The sequence below is a fragment of the Dipodomys spectabilis genome, unplaced genomic scaffold, assembly GCF_019054845.1.
Source record: "Dipodomys spectabilis isolate Male_0828 unplaced genomic scaffold, ASM1905484v1 ptg000215l, whole genome shotgun sequence".
Taxonomy (NCBI): Eukaryota; Metazoa; Chordata; class Mammalia; order Rodentia; family Heteromyidae; genus Dipodomys; species Dipodomys spectabilis.
The window spans coordinates 5,776,509-5,799,220 of NW_024870892.1; the positions used below are offsets into that span (position 1 = coordinate 5,776,509).

General features: G+C 44.9%; 1 protein-coding gene across 1 annotated transcript in view; it reads left to right on the plus strand.

Annotated features, from left to right (window-relative positions):
- Myo16 (myosin XVI) overlaps positions 1–22,712 on the plus strand; it is a 269,234-nt gene that overhangs the window by 84,534 nt on the left and 161,988 nt on the right. The window contains exons 14-15 of the mRNA XM_042697004.1: positions 1,428–1,545; positions 7,565–7,712. Of these exons, the coding sequence (XP_042552938.1) occupies positions 1,428–1,545; positions 7,565–7,712 (266 nt within the window). The remainder of the gene's footprint in view (positions 1–1,427; positions 1,546–7,564; positions 7,713–22,712) is intronic.

The following is a 22,712-nucleotide window of genomic DNA, read 5'->3' on the forward strand; positions in this document are numbered from 1 at the left end:
CAAAATCATTTTTTGGGGGGGGTCCAGTCATGGGGCCTGAACTCTGGGCCTAGGTGCTGTCCCTCAGCTCTTCAGCTCAAGGCCAGTACTTTACCACTTGAACCACAGCGCCACTTCCGGCTTTCGAACCCAGGGCCTCATGCATGCAAGGCAAGAACTCTACCACTGAGCCACCTTCCCAGCCCTCCCGAAATCATTTTAGATCTCAAGACTGATCTGGGGAGCTTCATTCCCTGAAACTTGTCATCCCTGAAATAGCATAGGATGGGTAGGAATGTGAAGAAAGCCCCACAAGAGTCTCTGTCCTGCTTCTGAGGGAAGACTCATTGGGATGAGGCAGAGGAGCAGGAGAGGGAGAGTTATTAGGGCCTCAGACTGAAAAGAGTCAGTGTCAACAAAGTGGTCCCAGGAATACAAGTGTGTACCAGTATTTTCAAGAATTCATGTTTTTAAAGCAAATTCTGACTAATACTTAAGTCAATTCTGAGTGCGTTGTGTGTGTGTATCTGTGTGTGCATGTGTGTATATGTATGTGTGTATATGAGAGAGAGAGAGAGAGAGAGAGAGAGAATGTCATGCATGCCAGTCCTAGGGGTCGAACTCAGGGCCTTGATGTTGTCCTTGAGCTTTTTTTCTCTACCCACTTCTGACTTTTTTGTGGTCAGTTGGAAATACTAGTCATCTCATAGACTTTATGCTCTGGCTCAGTCTCAAATCTCAGTCTCCTGAACAGTATTACACGCTTGACCCACCAATGCCTGACTTAGTCCTTATTTTTTTCCTTCCAAAGTATCTCTCCTACTGTTCTATTTGTGTTTAAAATTTCAAATAACATTTGCTAAGCGTGTGTGTGTGTGTGTGTGTGTAAGAGATGATTTTCCTGTTTCTACACAGGGAGAATGTGAGGTAATCTATGCATCATTTTATCAGCAGTGGCTACAATTTAAGACATTATGTACTAATAGTTTGCATTTGATGAAAGACTACGTTACAATTCAGTATGAAGCTGGGCAATAGTAGCTCAGGCCTATAATCATATCATAGCTACTTAGGAAACTGAGATTGGGAGAATTACAGCTCAAAGCTAGTCTCCCTCTCCAAAATAACTAGCACAAAGCTGGGCTCGAGGTGTGGTTCAAGTGTTAGGGTAGAAGCCAAGCAAGTAAAGTTGAGTGAGTATGAGGTCCTGAATTCCAACTCCTGGTATAGGTACACACACACATGCACACACATGCATACACACACACACACACACACACACACACACACACACAATCAATCAATATAAAAAATATAGTAAGTATAGAACCTTCTAGACAATGGAATATGTCCTATTTGTTTTCTGACTGATTTCATTTTTCTAATGTGTAGCTGCATCAATTGTATTTTTTAGTGAGTAGATACATCGATTCTTCTCTCTGCCACAGGCCATGTGCATCTTGGAAGCCTTTGGACATGCCAAGACGCCCCTTAATGATCTGTCCAGCTGCTTTGTAAAGTACTGGGAAGTGCAGTTCTGTGAACGGAACCGGCACGTGACTGGAGGTAAGTGTGCAGACAGTGAGGGAAGATTCCCTGTGCAGGGCCCTGAGCCATGCGAGTCCCGTCCTATCTTTCCAGAACATTCCAAGTGGCACCTAGTGCAGACATGCCAACTTTAACCCATCAGTGATCCGTGATAAGGAGGAGAAAGCCCAGCCTCTACCTTGGATGCATTGATAAACTCCTCCTAGTGTTCTGGGAAGTTCCTAATTCTATTAGAACAAGAACCCGGGTGGAGGGGGCTGCAAATGAGTCCACCAAAGTTATTGTGAATGGAAAAGAAATTGCAAGGTGCATCTTTCCAAGGTAATTTCTGTAGAGAGTATAATACTGTGGAGCAAACAAAGCCAAGGTAGTTGAAATGAACCATAGTTACTAAACACAAAGGAATTCAAATACCCAAATCAATCAGCCTTCTACAGATCTACAACAAATACAGCTGTAGTGAAACAACTCCTATGCTGAAGGGAACTATGCTGAAGAACTTTTGTAAGAAGCTTCAGTGCATGGACATTTGTTAATCATCAATGATTTTTTTTTGAGAGCCTGGTTTAATCTGGTCCTGGTTTGGGCTATCATCTCAAAATAAAAATATCTCTGCTCCCCAGCAAGTGTCCATAAAATCAAATTACCACTACATAAATTTAGATACACGATACATATGCCAGGAACAAGAAAAGATCATGAGGCTTGAAGTCTGAGGGTTAGATTCTGCCATGGGGAAGTTATGATCCTTTTAGATCTGAGGCCGGGGGGTTCTCAAGGCCGCTTTCTTCAGCCTCCAGCCGGGGGGACCCGCATCTTGGTTTTCAGGACTCCAGGGAGCCTGCTTCTGCGTGCAGTGACCAGCACGGTTTTGCTCTGAGCTCTAACTGACCAGCAGGTCACGGCTGCAGTAGATAAGTTTGCAGATGCTTTCCCCTGGGGTCACAGTGGCTAGGAGGGCTGCTGGTTCCTCAGTGAGAGGAGGACAGATTTCAAAGGCTGCATTTGCAGCCCTCAGCCCCTCTGGTAGTAATCCCCCAGGACATCTTTTACTTCAGGAAGTTTCATTCACAAAGTCCATACTAGAAGAGCTACACCTGATAGGCAGTTCCCAAGCCATTTGCCAATCACAGTTTCCATCGCAGGCAGGCCGGGAGGAGCGTGCATGTGCCCAGTGATGAACCTGCAGCTGTCGGGACCCATGTGGCCTCTGGGTCACCTAGGAGCACAAATAATAGTTCAGTATCATGTCCACATTGTCCTGTGGGACTTACGAATCTTCTCCCAAGGAAGCAGGCAGGCAGCCATCTCTGAAGGCCTCTCCACATTACTGCCCCTCACGCCCTGCTTCCTCCCGCTCTGTTCTCCACGACACCCTGCATACAGCAGCAGCCTCTACCTCTGGAGGCTTTGTAGCTTCTTCCTAGGTTCTGTTAAAATGTGCCCAAGTTCTCTGGAGGATTATTTTTTTAACTGACCTTTTCACATCGGGACACCAGAGCTGTTTGAGAACGCACCGAGTTAACCTCAGAGCTCCGACCTCTGCCTCCTGTGCTTCAATGGGAAAAAAATGTCAGTGATGTGTTTAGAGGATGTGTCCCAGAGAGCACAGCTTGAAGGGCCACAGTTTCACAGAGAGTTGGCAAAACTGAAAACAGCCACACTGAAGAGAAAGCCTTCAAGTGAATTCTGACCCGTTTCCCTGCCCAGGCTCTACCCCGAGAACATGGAGGTGTGTTGTCAAGCATATGAAATGCTGGACAAGGTCGCAACGGGAGCATAGCGGCTGTGTGCTTCCTCGTCTGGACCTTGGGTGTCCCGTGAGGGGAGGCAGGTAGCAGAGTGCAGAGCACTAAAACCAGTCCAAGGGCTCCATCCACGGAGTGATCCTTCTCTTACTCAATGGATGCTAAGTGCAGCAATGGCATCTTCTTCTCACAGTTGGTCTGCAGATGGGGTGTCCAGTTGTGGGGTTTGGAGGTTTACTGGTCTCCTGGTGCCTGCTGGCATGGAGCTAAAGAAGCAGGGAGTGTGCTGGACTTTGTTAAGCTTCTGAGCTCTTGTCGCAAAATGGACACACGCTGAAAACCACCGGCTGGACTTTCTGGTCCTCCTGGAGGCTGGGAGTGTGGATTCTGTGTGTGGAACTCCGTGTGGGGGATGTCTGTAGCAGGGGCCGTTCTGGCTGGTTCATCCAGGTTCCTGAGCTGATTGCCCCTTCTTTGTCTTTGGGCTGTACACCCCTACCTGTCTCCGATGAGGCATGGCCTTGGCCCTGCGCCTCTTCTCTTCTTAGAAGGATATCAGTCAGGTTGTTTTGGGGACCACCGACCTCCCAGTGGACTCCTTCGTAAATTGCATGCCTCCGTGGTTTGTCTGGTTCCCCACATGAGGGCCTCGTGTAACGGGGCTGGAGTCCACTGTCTTCTTTTCTGGCACACAATCCAGCCAGTGACGGAGATGAAGGCCAGGCTCCCTCTCCTAATGTAATTCCAGGATGAACACCGGCACCACTGAGAAAAATACACTATGATGACTTTAAGAAGCTATACGTACAGAGGGTATCGGTGAGGGATCTTTACCAAGATGTCTTGTAAAAACTGAAAGCTGCATTAATTTAAATTATTTTGCACTGTCTTCGAGGAGAGATGAATTGTAAATGTCACTAAAATAGTTCATCAACGTGCAGCCTGGCTGTTAGAGTAAACCCACTTCAAATAAATGCAGATTAGAGGCTGATTTTATACTACATGACAGACAGTACTGCTTCAAATGATCAATATATATACCATTTTATTGGACAGGGAGTATCATCAGACTGATTTTAAGTTTAATATGTGCAATGCTTCCTTTATTGTCACCATTAGGGTGACAGTGCTTTTATACTTTTATGCCAATTCGTCCCTGGGGATCTAACCACAAATCACAACGTAGGAAATATCAGGTTCAGTTTTACGAAGCATCATCTATGGAAAAGTAAAGATGGTTAACATTTTTGGGAGAAAATCTAATTAATAAATAACATTCTAGTCTGGCTCTAGGCCCAGAGTTTCTCCCCATCTGATTATGTTAGCAGCTCTGAGTGAATAAGACGAGACATCTTTCAGGGTGGAGTGACTTACAAAGCATCTTACTCTCGTCACCAAAGGGAGTTTGTAGGAGATCACTGGATAAAAAGGACACGTTTGGGCTGGGAAGTTGGCTCAGTGATAGAGTGCTTGCCTTGCATGCCTGAGGCCCTGGGTTCGATTCCTCAGCACCACATAAGCAAAAAGAAAAAAAAAAAAAAAAGGACACGTTTGCCAAAAGAGGTTTTTCGGTTTAGGGAAAGTTTGCCAGGAGAGGGTTGATTTAGCCCTAGCGTGCCTTTCTTGTGAACCTTGAGGAAAGTTGTCAGGACCACTGTCATTCTCTCCACTATCCACATCTTATAGGTCAGATGTGGGGCTTCCATGAAGGCGTGTAGGGAAATTCACAGGGAATCAGTAACAGACACGTGTCCCCAGGCCTTTCTGTCCCCACCACGGCCCCACCTGTCCTCCTACGGGAGCACAAGGAGGACGTCGGCATTGGCTTTAGAGTCTGCTCCCATTTCTAAGGATACACACACGAGGGGAAAGTCATCCAACAGAGGAAGCCAAGTGCTCTGTTGCTTTGTCCTTACCTCAGTGTACCCTGTCACTGATTATACTCCTCCAGATTAAGAGGCCACATTCCCACCGCCTGACTTTCTCGCTTGTCTCTATGGGTCTCAAGCCACAGACTCGTGGGAAGCCAAGGTTTGGTTGAAGCAATCTTCCTGCTTTCCCCCATGACACAGAGGAAAAAGAGCTCATGGTGCAGCTCCAGCGTGGCCGTCGAGGTGTGGAGCCCCTCACACCCTCGTCTCCGCTGGAGGAGAAAGCCAGCTCCGTGCATGCCTCCTCCTTTCAGCCGTGCTTCATCTGGTTGGAGATACGCTACTTTTGACGTTGAATGCTTCCGGATCTCGTAACAGGCAGTGTGGCCATGTCACATAGCTGCCTTTGAAAGAGAAAAGACCACATTGAGAGCGTGAACCATGAAAATCGTGGCCATGAGCATGAAGAGCGAAGTGACCATGGCCAACCTCTCGTTAGATGAAGGGGACCGACAGGAGCCGAATGTTCACCGCTGATTCTTCCTGTGCCTCCCAGACACATCTTAGTCACGGGCCAGATGATTTTTCACAGAGTGAGGCTATGCAGTCTTCTGGAGTGTTTCTTATTGAAGAAAAACATTGTTCATCAGAATATGGCTGGAAGAGCTGTTCAAAGCTCACCACTTCCCAGAAAACACAGCTTTCACGTAACGTCCACAGCAAGGAAAGACTGGTGGACTCTGAGGCTCCCAGTGCTTCCGCCAAATCCTGCCTACAGATGGCGTCCACTGCCCTGGGTCAGCACTGACTGCAGTGAGGCTGGAGCCCCAGGAGTGAAGAACATGATCATCACAGCCACTGCCTTGCCCTGGCCTGGCCCCCTGGCTCTCTTTCCCTGATCTCTCCTTCCCTGGCTTTCCATGCCTCCTTCTTTCCTCTGTACAGCCCTGATCATCACCCTGAACTCTTAAAGGCCCCCAGGAGTATACAATGTGTGAACATGGCTCTTTAAATTACTCCCCTTTTTGCTTTTCTTCCACACTCATGTCAAATCTAATATTCTGCTACGCTCAGAAATACGCTGGAGTTACAGCAGAGAGAAAGAACACATATCTGACGGAAGATCTTAGAAAACAAGCAAATCTTGAACTGTTATTGCATCGGTTCATGGACCATTGTTCTCTGCTCTGGACACTTGCAATCACGAGACCCCAAGACTGCCAACTCAGAAGCTCATCTTCTTCCTACCTTGCTGCCATTTCATTTCAGACAAGGGAGTTCTCTCTGCTGAGATGACTGGTAGACACTGGCGACAGTGATTCATGAAGGTCTTGCTGGCTTGCGTTTGCTGCCAGCTAAAGGACCCACCAAGACTCTTTTTTGTTTGTTTAAATCTCACTGATCAGAATCCCACTAATCCACAGCAATTTCCTTCACTGCTGGAGCTGAGCTAATGAAGATGATTAATAATTGTGCTGGTGTTGAATTTAGATCACAGTCACTCAGTGACCTGAAGCTTGATTAGTTATGAGTATAGCTGTAGGCAATGCTAGTGGGTTTGTGGAGATGAATGTACGTTCTTCAGCCTTCTCTCCAGGACCAGAAGCACCAGAGTGGCCCAGCTACGAGACACTTCTAACTAGAAAGGAGGCAACAAAGGAAACAGAGCTCCATAGCTTGTTTCAGATCTGTGTAGATTTTTTTAAATTAAAAAATACTCACTTGAGCACCCAATTATGGTAGCGTTAATATTATTAACTTTAAACTTCAAGTCTTCCAGGCAGAATGTGTTGAAGAGGAAAAAAAAACAGGAAAAGAATGAAAATTTTCAAAGGAAAGCTTCAGCTTGAACTCATCACTTGACTGAGTGGTTGTAGAGATGAGTGAACACACACACACACACACACACACACACACACACACACACACACACACACACACACACACACACACACACACACACACACACACACACACACACACACACACCCCTTCTCCCACTCCCCGGGCCGGGGCTGGAACATAGATCTACAACTGGGAGCAACCAGCTAAACCCACAGAACTGTGGGACCAAACCAACTCTCAGGCATTCTATGGCCCTTAGTTGGTGAGAATGTCACCTCGCTTAGTGGCCATACTGGCACCTCAGTTTTAACCCGTACCATTCAAGTAATAGAGTAAATAGTCGCTGGGGAAGGAGAGGAGAGTCAGTGGGGTTTTCGGTATTTCTACCTCATATTTCTGGAAACATAAAATCAGCCTTAGAAGATAAATTCTGTTCATTTCTTCTTTTATTGTTAACATACAAAACATTAGAGAAAACCATGTGCGTTCTCTCTCATAATTAACTAATCTGTATGTGTCATCAAAATAAGCTAAAATGTCATCTAATGGAATGACTTCTCTTTTTTTAACCAGCCAGAATTTATACCTATATGCTAGAGAAGTCCAGGCTTGTGTCTCAGCAAGTTGGCCAGAGCAATTTCCTGATTTTCTACTTGTTGATGGATGGGTTATCTGCTGAAGAAAAATACAGACTTCACCTTAATAAATTGTCTGCCCATCGGTGAGTGATGAGCCTTTTCTGTCCAATAGTACTGCCTTCAAATGGGGATTGCACGTCATAAGTTCTAAGTTGTGCCATTACAGTTTAGAGAAGACATGCTGGCTAGTAGTATGATGTCCTACTATGTGGTACTATGAGGTTGGAGCCATTTGTTAAGCAGAGTTCTAACTGCATGTTGAATGTTAGGGTGAAGTTTTATTTATGTGTATGAATTTATATTTCTATTGTAATGGTTTTTAGATCAGAGTGCAAAAATACTTGTATATATAAGCATCGATATGCATATTGTGCATGTATTTCTATTCCTTTTCGTATTCAGGATATCACATTAGTTCCGCACTCCTCATCTTGGTCTTCTTTGAGACAATGGTAACTGTTATATAATGGCGTGTTATTTGTTAGTAATAGATGATGACATCATAAACTAAGGGGCCGACTTTTCTCACCAGGGGCAAAAAAACATTGTGTTAAAATTGGGAGGAATTGGTCACACTGAGATTGCGAGCTGAGACATGTTCACCCGTCTGCCCTCTGCCCGTGTGAAGCCACTGGCTTTGGGCCAGGGTTGGAGGAGGGAATTAGAACTGAGAAGGGGAGTAAAGCTCACGGGGGAGGCCAGCAGAGCTGGGGAAGGACAGCACGTGCGGACTTTCTGTTCCAGTCCAGGCAGAACAGCTTGTGTTCCCACGCACCGCAAACTGTTTGCCCACTCAGGGTGCAAGAAATCACCTACAGGGATTATTTCATTTCATAATTTTTGTTAAGACAGTGAAATGCCAAGCCGGCGGCTCACACTTGCAATCCTAGCTGCTCAGGAGGCTGAGATCCGAAGATCACGGTTCAAAGTCAGCCTAGGCAGGAAAGTCCATGAGACTCTTGTCTCCAATTAACCAGCAAAAGGCCAAAAGTGGACCTGTGCCCCCCGCCCCAAAAAAGACAAAGAGGTAGGCTAACTTCATGAAGAAAAGAGACAGATGAGCTCACCGTTTGGAGCCTGAGTGGCATCAGAGCCTGGTGCTGGTTGAGGTGCCTGGACTCACATGGCAGAGGGGCGGGCAAGGGCGGATTAGGAAGCCGGAGCCCTGGAACTAGGGGACTTCTTTGTCACTGTCCTCTGGGAGAACCGACCCGGAAGCAAAGGAGAATTCCTTCCCCCTCCCTTCACCCCGCCCCTCTGCAAGGGCATCCCTCAGGGGAATGCAGAGCTCAGTCTCCATCAGCCTCTCTGACATGACTGCACTGAGGGCCCTGCTTCAGCAGCCCCTGGAGGGGAAATGCAAACCATTGTCCACCAATGGACAACACGGAGACAATCCATTGGAGGGGTAGGAGGGAGAAGTAGGGGAGGGAAGGGATGCGTGCCATGCTGATCTGGGTGGCAGCAGGTGGAAAAGCTGTCAGGCCAGCAAGTCCAGGAGGTACCGGGACTAGGTAGGAGCTGGAAGAATTTTCTGGGGAGAAGGAGCCAAACTGAGGTTGGACTTAGAGAACTGGTTGAAGCATCAGGGTGCTATCAGTCCTCCATGACCGTGAGTGGTCAGAGAACAAACCAGCCATAGAGATGATCTATTCTGTTACCAATGGCTACCGTTAAGCTTCGGTGAAAAGAAAAATAATGATTCCCAGTTTCTCCTGTGGTAGAAGAAAAGTTGTCAAACGTAAAAGCCTTTGTGTTTTATTTAAAGCTGAAGACTATTTGGAGTCCCTAAATGACAATGGAAACTTAGAAGGGAAAATCATACTCCAAGGGGTGGCAGGCCTGGCAGACAAGCTAGGAGCAGACAAGACCCTGGGCATGTTGTTTATGGCAACTCATTTTACAAGAAAGTCTGCGTCGGAGAGCCCTGTGGATGCTTGCCCTGATGTGAGCAAACCACACTGAGGTAGGACCAGCAAAACCACACTGCAGCAGTGCTGGTCAAAACGCCACTACTGCCATTCACGCTTTGTGTTTCCACCTCCGCCATTTCTAACTGAACAGGTCAACAGAAGGAATAACCATTGTGTTATCCACAATGTGTTATCTACAGTCTAGCCGAGAGGCATCTCTGGGGAAGAGAAGTAACTTGCATTACTCTACCTCAGTCTTTCCTATGAGAAAAGCTCAAAGCCCACAGCAGAGGGCTGGACCCAAGGGTATATCCGTGTCCATGAGTCCCATGTGTGTGCAGGTATGTGTGTACGTGCATTCAGGTATGCACATGTGTGTGCAGGCATGCACGTGTGTCCAGTATGCATGTGCATGGCTAACGTGGTAGACAGAGCCCCGAGCAATCCCAGGCAGTCACTTAAAGACACTGACAACTTCAACTTCATCTTTGTGTGGACGAGTCTTCGGAAGATGGGAGGGTGGGTCACTGTTCGTTCCTCGGCCTTCGTTCACGTATTTCCTGCCTTCCTCCAAGCATCTGGAGTGGCTTTGGCTGTTGTGGAAGCCCAGCCAGGGGTGCCTTTGGGAGGGGATCTTGGAGAGCAGTGAGCAGTGAGCAATCATGAATAATTCAGTGTGGTGAACAAAGCAAGCGTTTTATTAGGCTGTACTGTGAATACCTAATTCCACCAAAAACACACACTACTGCCCCACATTCCCAAGGATAGTGGTTGACATGCTTGTACAATGGTCATTCATTCCACAAAGCAGCTATTCCATTTAACAATAAAGCAAACCATCTTCACCATCATAAAATCTTACATATTACAGCGTTTGTGTAACTCATATAATCGTCGTGTCTTTTTTGTAATATTGGTGGAGCTTTTCACTCTCATGACTTTGGTGAGGAGTTTTTCATTGCTTGGATGTTTGAATCCACATTGAGATCCAATCCTTGCTGTGCAATTATGCATGCTAAGTATGTTGGGAATTCTTTGATTTGTTTCCAATCAGAAATACAAACCTGAATTTGCTAGCTTTCTCAACTTTCCCAGGCCTTCTGCCTTCTTCGCTTTATCTTCTAGTCTGTTCCTTAACACTGGTGCTTGTGAATGAAGGACAGCCCTCAGGCCCCAGAACTCAGGACTGGGCTGTTGGAATGGGCGTGCCTCTGTGTATGCAATAGGTGTGTTTACTTGCTGCATCATACATCTGTTAGCCTGATTTCTTTACAAGAGCTTCTGATCTTCTGTATTAGATAGAACACACCAGACTCTTCACAGTCATCCAAATGCCACTTTCTCCCCCACCCCGTGGTACAATGGGGGATGAAATGGGAGTGATGTGTGTTTGCAGCTTAAAGGAAATGCCACAAAACGTTCCAACGTGTCTTGTTTCTTCTTACACCAACTCATTACCTAGAAAAGAAAAGATAACGTGCACTTGCAACCATAACTCAGCTGGAAGATAGTCCAAATTTATACGGTGGCCTTCTGTGACTATAACACAGAGAGAGACAGAGCTGTGGCTCACGCGTTTATACCCAACACCACACATCCGCTTGACAGCACTGGCTCTGTATTTAGATCTCGGTTTTCAAAGTTCCCCATAAGGATATATGGAGGCTTAAGCGTTAAACCTCCATTTTAAGGACCTACAGCCCTTTCTTGTTTGTGACATGCCAGCTATCTCTAGAACAGCACTGTCACCAGCCTGCGGCCTGATACCTGCTCACGTCTCCACCCCTGTGTGCCTAGAAACTATACTCATGACACTGGCACAAGTTTCCTCCACAGATTGCCAACAACTGGAAGGAGGCCTCCTGTTCTGTGCCATATTGAGCTGGGAAATAAGACTTCATGTATCTAGAATTCCCACAAGATGATAAGCTTCCCACAAAGTCAGCAAAACAGATCAGATCAACCACACAGCAAATGGAGAAAGAAAAGAACCCCACCAAAGTGACATACTCACCAGTGAAAGCTTTTTGAGTTATTATAGTCATTTGTGGTGATTTTCTTTTCCTATGCTTTACTTCTTTATTTTTCAGATTAGGTTCCTGCTTGTAGAGCTTATTAACAAAAAAGTTTCCTAAAAGGTTCCTCAGTCCTTCCACTAATTCCCTAGTCCAAAATTTCACTATGAAATTCTTCACCATCTGAACCCTGACCCACGCACATTCATTTTGCTCCAAATTCTTCTCTCTTCACTAATCAGCAGTTACGTCCACTAGGCTTCCAGCCTGCAGAGCCTTCTGTATCCACTTTGACCTCACTTTTGAATCATATGCACACACAAACACACATGCAAATTTGCACATGTGCACCCACACATACATACACACAAATATCTGTGCACCCCCCGACATGCACACTGAGAGAGAAAGGAAAAATATTCTGAGAATAAAACCCCACTCAATGCATGGAGCTCCATATACTTTAATGACTGATCCTTTAGCTAATATGGATCACACAAATGAAACAAAAATATTAAAATTTAAATTTATCAGTTGCATCAATTAAGTTTTTTATGTCAGGAATCAAGCATTCTTTGTCTAATCTCTTGTTTCTGGTTAAGAGACAGGCAGGAATTTTATTTATCCTCTGTGGAATCAGGTTTCTTTATAATTTAGAGAGGAAGATGGTATGTAACACGTGTGGCTAGAAAGAAATTGAGCTCAATCTTCAACCCTGCTGGTAAACTCGGTTTTGGGTTTTTTTTTCCTTTTCACTTTTTATACTAAGTGAATAAGCCTGACCCAAAGAAAAGTAGGATGCATGGTTTCCCTAGAACTAGAACATGTCTGTGATATTCTTAACAGGGGATCGCAATATCACAACTGCTTAGTGCATAGGACCATACATAATGAAGCATATCAACATGAACTCCAAGGTATGGAAACAAGAGGCTCTTATTAGGCCCCATATGTAGTTTGTTCTTTTTTATTTTTTTACTTTTCATTGCTCTTAGTTTTCTGTGTTGTTCGTGTTTTGCATATAAGATTATTCAATATGAGGAAGGGAAAGGGATCCACAGAAACAGCAGGACAAAGGATGAACCAAAACAACACTGATTCTCCCTTGGCTCTATGTTGGATATGAGCCTTACAACTTGGTGGGGAGGGGAGTAAGTAGCGGTAAGTGGGAGATAATGAGAGATGGGGTAACAATGATTAAAAATAAATGTACTCATTACCTTATTTATGTAAATGTAACCCTCCTGCTCATCACCTTTTCAATAAGAATAAAACATAAAAATAAAATAAAAGTGTTAGGTTTTTAAAAAGAGGTAACCGAGTAAGAACAGCACCACGTACGTGGTATTCAAGTAAGGGGTAGGTTTATTCAGTAAACCTGCTGGGACCAGGCCAGGTTGGCCCTCCATGCAGCTGGCAAAGAAGCTGGCAAAAAGAGAGCGTCTGGCCCTGGGTTAAGCCTTATATAGGGTAGGGGTGGGGAAAGGTGTGTCCAGGTAAAGGGAAGTGGGACCAGGTAAGAGGAGGTGGGACCAGGTGGGAGAAAGGTGTGGTCACATCAGATTCAGATGTGACCTCAGGGGATGCAGATGTGACTTCTTCCAGGTGTCCCAGTTGCCAGGTAACAAGGTACTGGGTGGGGTCTGCTCGCCATCCAGGAATGGACCTTACAAAAAGCATCTTAAGTAGTTGCACAAAGGAGTTGCCATTCCACAAAGCAGCTTGCAAATAAATACGGTGCATCTGGATAAGTGTCATCATTCTCTCCCATCCCTCCCCTCTCCGTCCCTCCCTTCAACTTCCTTAATTTTATGTGATATGCATCACAATTTATGACTGCATTCCCCCTTCTTCTCTTCATTGTTTACCCCTCTCCCCTTGACCCCATCCCCCTTTACAGTACCTGTGTCCTGGTGGTTTTGTTTGTTAGACTGTGAATTATACTCTTCCAAAGAATTACATCTTTTGTGTTCTCCCCTGAATCTGTCATATTTCAGTTAATACATTTATGTATGCTTGGGTACCACCCTGATATGCTTGCTTATATATTTGTAAATTAATTCTAGGTGCCACATATGAGAAAAAAAAAACACGCATCCTCTGTCTCCTTGGGCCTTATTTCACTTCACATGATTTTTTTCCAGGTCCTTCTATTTCTTTGCAAATGACATGATATCAATCTTTCTAATGCTTTAGTAAAATTCTGGTTTTTTTTTTCTGTGTGTGTGTGTGTGTGTGTGTGTGTGTGTGTGTGTGTGTGTAGTGTGTGTGTGTAAGTGTATCACATTTTCTTGATCCATTCCTCCATTGAGGAGCGTCTGGGCTGATTCCATATTTGGGCTATGTTGAATAGTGCTGCAGTGAACATGGTTGTGCTGATGGCTTTCCGATATTCTGGTTTATAATCTTTTGAGGAAATGCCCAAGAGTGGAATTGCTGGGTCATAAGTAGTTTGATGTTTTGATTTTTTAGGAACCTACATACTGCTTTCCAGAGTGGTTAAACAACCTTGTAGTGCACTTGGGTTTCCACCAACAGTGTACTTTGTTTCCTTTTGCCCACATCCACCTTAGCATCTGCTATTGTTTGCGTTCTTGGTTGTGACCATTCTAACTGGGGTGAGGTGGAATCTCAGTGTTTTTGATTTGGAATTCCTTTATGACTAGAGAAGTTAAGTATTTCTTCCTTCATATGTCTGGTGACCATCTTTACTACTTCTGAAAAATCTCTATTTAGCTTGTTTGCCCATTTATTAATTGAGTTGCTAACTCTTTGAGGATTTAATTTCTTATGCTCTCTACGTTTTCCAGACTTAGGCCTTTGTCTGATGTATAGCTGGCAAAATTCTTCTCCCATTCTATAAGCTGTCCTTTTAGCTTATGAACTGTGTCCCTTGCTATAAAGAAACTTTTTGGTTTGATCACGTCTTTCTTTGATTTGTGGTGCTTCTGGATCTTGACTCAGAAAGTTCTTACCTGTGCCAAGGAATCCTCCAATTCTCCATTCCTTCCGGTGATAATTTCATGGGTTCAGGCTTTACATTGAGGTCTTTAATCTATTTGAGTTGGTGCTGGCATGGTGAGAGATAGGGATCTGGTTAGCTCTCTACATATGGAGATCCAGTTTCCCCAGCACCATTTATTGAAGAGTCTATCCTTCTTCCAGTCCATGTTCTGGGCTCCCTAATCAAATATGCTTTACTTCTTTTAACTGTTTTTCATGTGTTTTATTTTTTTCCTTTTGTACATAAAGCTTTACCTCTGGAAAAACAACTTGTTTTGTATCCTGGGAATTAAGTGAAAACTAGAAGCAGTCAATTATGGTTTATCCCACAGATCCTGTGGGTTTAGTCCCAGAAATGCTGGGCTCCTAAATCTAAATGCAACCCAGCACCTCTTAATCTCCCTCCCCCTTGATTAATGACAGGAAGGATTGGGGCGCTGCGTGATAACATTCTGTCCTAAAGGTCAGGTGCTGAATTCTGCATGGAAAGCAGGCAATTGTTTGACTCAGAGCATGTGACCCGGTCCCGACCTCGGAGTGAGAGAAAGGACATGCTGACTCATGAGAGCCTGAACTTGGGAGTGCTGAGAACACCTGTCACAGGAGCAGCAATTAACTCACAGAAAAGTATGTGTGTGTGTGTGTGTGTGTGTGTGTGTGTGTGTGTGTTTGCTAAGGGATGATTGTGAACACTGAACTTACCCTGAAGAAGGTTAAAAAGAAGGCAAAGGAAAACTTAAATGCTAATGAGAGAAGGGGTGACATTGTTCAAAAACATGTACTTCTTGCCTGGCTTATGTAACTGTAACCCCTCTGTACATCACCTTTACATATGTGTGTCTGTGTGTGTGTGTGCATATTAAAATTTTAAAAATCTGATCTCTTTCACACATTTAAGGAAGCAAAGCCTGAAGGTTTTCCCATGACAGAAGTCCACTTTGGGTGGGACCTTGAGCTCTTTCTAGTGGGCTTTTTACTACTCACCCAGGGACAATCATAACAGGTATCGTTGATGGGGGGGCAGTATTTGTGCCCATTGATTAGGGGACCCGAGTCCTGGCCTTGTCACGCAGCAGTTATGTGTCATTGTCTTTGATGTGACCCTGGCATTTCCCTTGTTGTTGAGCTTTCTGGCTGGCAGAGCCTTCCTCGTAGACTCCAAAAGATGGCAGAGCATTTCTTCAGTCTCCTCGCGTCTGTTTAGGGCCACAGCCTCATAGGAGATGTTAACATGTGCCCAGCATTGTCAACATTTACATAATGAAGAGATTCGCTTGGCTGCCATACTGGCTCATATCCACCTGCTTAGCAGGACAGGACGCACACGAGGGGCAGAAAGGATGGGAATCATGCTGTGAAACCCCACTAAGAGAAGGTGGGCTGTTGGGGTGGGCTCTCCACACTACTCCAGTCTGTACTGGGCTCCCAAACCATGTCAGAGAGGAGCCTCTCCCTTCCTGATTCGGGAGCAAGTCAGCCACAGTGCTGCTCTCCTCCTGCATTCTCCCCAAATTGCTTCCTCCTAGGCGACACCAGCTGTGGAGTAGCCATCCTGGTAGATGGCTTCAGAGTCACATTCTCCTCCCCTGGTCTGCATGGCCAGTGGTGCTTGAACTCCAGTAGGAGAAATTCCTATAACTCGGTCAGCCGCGTACCCGGGGATCTTGCAGACTCTGATTGAACAGGGTGATCTTCCCAAACTCACTTGCCTTATCAGCTTACAAGTGCTGGGTTTTTCCATTGCTTACTCTCAGTCCTCCTGCGACCTGGAAGGAAGGAGGTGGGGTTGCACAGGGGTATGTGCGCTCTCTCTCACTCTCTCTCTCTCTCTCTCTCTCTCTCTCTCTCACTCTCTCTCACTCTCTCTCACACACACACACTCTCTTTCTTTCTTTCTCTCTCTCTCTCTCTCTCTCTCTCTCTCTCTCTCTCTCTCTCTCTCTGACACACACACACACACACACACACACACACACGGTTTGTGCAGCACCACAGCAAGGCTTGCATAGCCAACCTCCATCCTTACACTCCTGCTGTAGAACAAGGCTGTAGAGCTGATACATGTGACCCACTCTGAGGTGACCTGTTTAACTTGTCATAGTAACTCACATCTGCCAACCAAGAGTTCCTGACCTGTGCTGCTCTCAGCGGAACTCATCTCCTGGACTGCTTATTTGGGAATCTAAAGCTGACTGGCTTCAGGATAGGAGACTGCGTGTCTTCCTGGGAGCAGGGCTCGTGGGTTAGTGGTCCGTGTGGGTTCCTGCCATTTCATTGCTTGGCATCAAGTGTCAGCATCCTTTGGGAGATGCATTCTCACTGGCCAGGGCCAGTCCAGAGACTGGAGTACCACTTAGAAAAGTGGAAAGTAGCACACCTGGATGCAGGGAGAGATGGGGTAGGGCCTTGAATTCGTATTGGCTGGACGAGACACAGAATGGGAGACAATAGGCAAATGGGAGTAAGGAAAGTCTTGGTGGGGTTTGATAGCTTTTTGCTGATAGCTTTGATTTTCAGCCCAATAAATCCACTCCCTACAAGCCATCCACGTCTTAGAACACCCTGTCTGCTCACGCCAAAGTCAGAAATGTTATTCTCACATCTCCGCCTTGGCTTTGCTTACTTGTTGTTTATCATCTTCTTTGGGGACTCCTGTCAGAGGATGATCATTTTTGCCATTTTATCTCTTCTCTGCCCTCGTATTTTCTGTTTTCTCCTCTGGAGCAGCCTGAGCTTCCTTCTGGGAAGTTTCTGCAGCTCTTCCTTCCATTGTGCTCGCTGCTTTTAGAGCTGTGACTCATGTGATGCTTAACTCGTGCACTGAATTTTAACTTCAGTGACTTTTGCTTCACTTCTTAGAGTCCTACCTTGTTCTTTTTAAGATCTGTTATTCCCCCTGAAATATTGTTTCTTGTACTTTTCTTGCATTATATTTCTAGTTATTTTCACATCCCTACCTCTATTAAGCACACTCAGTATTTAGTCAGCAGCTCCTAGTCTTGAGGGGTGAAGGTCCTGTGTGGCTTATGCTGTTGATAATGACACCTGCTGATGGATGGTGAGGTGCAGGCAGGGGGTGGGGGGACTTCCTGAGCTCTGACTTGCTGTTCCCAGAAGCTTGGCTGAGGAAGTCCTTTGTGGCTCAGTCAGTGATTAGTTCTGAGACACCCTTCCCATCTGTCAGTCCTTCCTCCACAAGGGTTACCCATGCAGTGCCCTTTTTACATTGATTGCTTAGTTTAAAATCCCTTGTGACTTGTGTAGCTTAAGTTTAAATCTCCAAAACCCAGAGCAGGCTGGCCACGATTGTGGTTTTTGGTTGACTTATCCAGCCAGCATCTATCCCAGGCAGATTTCCTTACTGTTTGACTGGGTCTCCATCTGCAGACAGGTGTTTTATGAACAGTCTCCCACTGAGTGCAGCCCCAGGCTGTCCAGGTCTCTGTGCCTGGTAGGGCTACCAGTGTGCTCTCTTTCCTTCCAGGGCCTTTGACAAACAGCCTCTTACCAAAGAGAATAATCTGGAGCTCTCAGGAGCCCCAGAGGTCCTCTGGATGGAGCATCTATAGACACCAGCTTTCCTTTGAAATGAACAGTTTTCCTTCCTCTGCCCACAGTCACAGATGCAGACTAAACAAGAGCTCTTCCCTAATGTGTATTTCCTACTGGAAGAAAGGAAGAGATTTTTCGCTTTGCTCCATTTTTATAAATCCAGACCTAACCATGATCCTAAGGTATATGCAGATGTTTGAACTATCTATACATGCAGGGTATGTCAGTTAGCAGTCCCTGTGTTGTATGTGACATTATGGGTTAACCGAAAGATAAAACCAAGACACATGTATATCCTTGTCATCTGCCCAGGAAATGTCACTTAATTCCATTACTGCTATCCATTTTGACAAATTCTAAACCCATCACTACCTTCTGGGGTAACACTGCTAGAAAATGTTCTTCCAGAGCTTTTGTGGTTCGCTGTCTCCTCCAGAGTGGGGGACCCACAGTGCTGGTGCACACTGAAGACACTAGGTGGCGCTGCCCAGTCTCGTCTGCCTGCCAGCCGCCCACCAGCCCTAAGATTTGGCACAACTTCTGTGTGAGGCATTCCAGCCTAGAACGCTTTGTCCTAGGCATGTGGTGAAGCCTCACCTGTTTAAATATTTCATAGTAAACAGAACATCACGCCACAGTGATTGGCTATTTTTCCTAGCTGTGTCTTCCATCAGATGCATCAGCTTGATAGAATAAGGCACCTGTTGTACCTATAAACCCTCACCGTGAAATGACTACTTGTTGATCATTTTGAAAAGTAAATTAAAAACAAAGGCACACCAGGCCATGAGAAGGGCAGGGGAGGACTTCAGGTGACCAGACTCCAGACATAGTGACATGTTCTCTTCCCACCCTGCACAATTACGATGGGCTCTTGACCAAGTGAGGCCATTAAGTAGGATGTGATTCCAGCACCTCAGCTCATGTGTTATAACACCCCCACTTCTCCTGATTCTTCACAAGGAAGGTCATGTGTAATATGCTCTACTGAACTTGGGCCCCCCCCCCACACACACACACACCACTGCCATATTGGAGGCTCGAGGCTCAGCCTCCATACTTCCCAGGGAGAAGAACTCTGGGCAAGATGTCCCAACCTGGATGTCTGGATGGAGTCAGATGAGTCCACACTGAGTCAAAAGAAGCCAGAGCAGAAAGGCTAATGGTCAATGATAGAAAGCAAAGCCCAGGACCGGCGAATGTGACCATCACCTCCTAGCTGGGACCTCTCTGTGGAAGACACTTTCCAGGGAAGAAGATTCCCTTCCACAGGGTCAGACACTATGAAAACAAGGAGCTTTGACTATGAAGGAAAGGGCCGGAACAGGCCCGCCCACTTGCTCTTTTCTTTCTTACATAGTTTGCTTTCTGGATTGGTATAGAAAGCTCACTGCAGCAAGGAGAGTTCAAAAGTTAACCCATCCTATTGTACTGCTTTTCCAGGAAACACATTATCCTCTGTAACTCAGTGTAAACGAATTTGATTTGGTTTTATTAACTGAATTTTGTTAACGACCCCAAGTCAATCTTGCCTAGTTGCAGTAAGCTGTTTGGGGCACGAATACACCACGTGTTGAGTCCATAGGTTGCACACTTCTGTGCAGAGGGGCTGCCTCCTCTTCCTCTCCCTGTTTGCCCCTAGCACCCCATTTGGCTCTCCTGCGATTAGGGGTTTGGTGTATAGTTCTTCATTGTTTCAAGTCGTTAATTGTGTTGCTTGGCTACTTTCCTCTCTGTGTCTGCCTAATATAATTATTATTACAAGTATACTTTCTCTAAACATTTTCATTTCTTCTAAGCTCCCCCCCCACCCTTAAACAAGGGATTTTTTGCCTTTGTTCATATTTTATTAGTATATATTAATTTTACAGAGTAAGGGATGTCTTTGTACTATATCCATTCATATATGCTACATATAGCGTATATATGCACTATATCCATTCGTATATGTTATACATAATATATATTCTTTGATAGTATTGCTCTTTATACTTTATTACTTTTTGTGCCCTACCCCCCGTTCTCCTCCTTCCCTAAAAATTCCCATTCACCTTCATGTTCTTTTGTTTCTCTTTAGATTGAACATATGTGAGGAATCATGTGATCAGATAAGGAGATTGTTTTAAACATCTATAAACTCCCAGATTACACAGCCCCTTCACAAATGTGCTGTGGACATGAAGTATATTTCCAGAACTGCTATTAAGAGGTGAATAAAAATTATAGGGAAATATTAATTAAACAAGTCTACCCTCAACATCAAATTTATTGTCAATTTTCAAATTTGCAAGATGATATTTATTTCCTTAGAAATAGATTTAAGTGGATTCATGATGTAATGGAGGCCAGGCCTTGCATTAATTGTCCTGATAGCATCTTTCAGTTGAATCTGTTGCTTCTTACAACTTCCGCCTTGCTTGCTGATATGTCTGATTTCACTGGACAAGCAGCATGCCTGGTCTGTGTTTGAATTCTGAGCAATCGTAGTCCTTGAGATTCATAAAATGAGTATTTCTGTTGTCTTGGTAAAGGTTTGCTATTGAAAATGAGTACTGCCACACATCAATGGCTGAGCACGGAGTCTTTCCTAAGCTTGTCTTTTCTAGCTTGTCTCTACAAACCTTTGATTCCTCCAAGCAATGTCTATTGTTTACATTTTTTGCAATTGTCTGATTAGCAACTGAACAAGAAAAGAGGAACCCTGCTTTATTGACCCCTTTTGCTCCAGTAGAGAGGCTTGATTGACATTGAGCATTCGTAGGTACAGCAAATGAACCGATGGCCAAACACAACCTGACATACTCAGACCCAAAATACAAGAGGAATGAATGACTGTTCTCATGAGTCCGCATGGTTCACATATAAGCACTGATTTCTAAGAGAAAGCAAGCTGATGGATAAGGACACGGTGGCTAGTTTGGGAAGACTGCTTTCACTCCCAAAGCCCTGTTTGCCTGGAGCGTTCACTGCGCCCTTGTGCCCTGGGTGGCCGGCGTCACTGCGTCCATCAAGCAGAGCTGGACAAGTGTCGCCGCACCCATGTGTGACATGATCTGTGTTTTTCACGGGGGTCGAAAGTGGATCTTGCTTTTTCTCCTCGGCTGGAGTGAGTGAAGGGTGTCCCTGTGAGGTGGTGGACTCACCTCTCACAGAAGGAGATGTCCCATCTGAAGTGTGACTCACAGGGAGGGAAGAGCATGAGGAGAGCTGGCGGCAGCGGGTCAGCTGATGGAGGTTCTGAGTGGTATGTGCAGAGCAGGACAGAGGCTCTGTCCACCGCACTGCATCGTCCCTGCATTTCCCCTTCCTTGTCACTTGGTACTTTCAACGGGGACCAGCTGGGGTATTCATCCCGTAGATCATCAATCCAGCTCCCTGAGAGCTGTGTCTGCCAGTATCTAGAAGAGGGGGGAAGGGGGAGAGGCATTGGGGGAAGGGTGAGGGGTACCCCATCCACTGGATTTGAGGAGACCCACTGTAGCTCCCAACTTTTTTTTATTGCAATCCCTCCTTCAAGTTAAAGATTTTCTAACAAATCAGATATAAGTATCTCCTGATTAAAACCCTGCCAGTTTTAGAAAAATTGATGTTTTCGATTAAAGTTAAGTTTCATTGCTCAACTCTCTGAAGGGAGAGATGCTTTGAAGATAAATTTTTAGGTTATCAGAAGCAAGAGATTAGACTGCAAGACATGATCAGGGCAATTACTGGTGGGGCTGGAGTCCATTGCATCATGAATCAATCTATTTCTAAGGAAATAAATATCATCTTGCAAAGTTGAAAATTGGCAATAAATTTGATGTTGATCTGTTCAATTAATATTTCCTTATAATTTTTATTCATCTTTTCAATAGCTGAATTTAGAAAGAAACACTTTCTAATTAAGAACAATATTTCATTGAGAGTGGTATTAAGAGTAAATGATGATCTGAGTACTAGTGGCTCACACCTGAAACCCTAGCTACTCAGGAGTCTGAGATCTGAGGATCCTGGTTTGAAACCAGCCCCAGCAGGAATGTCCCTGAGACTCTTATCTTCAGTTAACCACCAAAAAGCTGGAAGTGTAGCTGTGTGACTGATTCAGAGCTAGTTACCTTATCCCTTCTTGCATGACATCCAGAGCTTTCATGTTGACACCTCAAAATGAGAAAAATCTCAGATGGATCCAAGGCCCAACACGCTGGCCTTCATTCAAAATCACTGATCACCACTTTTCAGAATTTTTGACCTACAGAGTATTTGTACTTATAAATATATAATGATATTTGGGCAGTATTTTCTATCTTTTCTGCAAGTTTTCTTTGACGTAGAAGTGGTCTGACCTCAAGTCTTACATGGGCAGGCCATACAAAGACTTGTTGGTGATATTAACCCATTATTTGAACTTTAGTTACTATTTTATGAATGATACTTTATTGTTATTAGTAAGCATTATAAATTAAGTAGGTGGGGGAATATTTGAGAAGTTTAGAAGAACTTCAGAAGTGAATTGAGAATAAGTAAATGGTCTGAGTGTTCGTGTCTTCCTTTAAATCATTTTTTCACATTATTTTGGCTCTGTTTTTGTAAAAAAATAATCCTGTGTGAATTATGTTTTCAT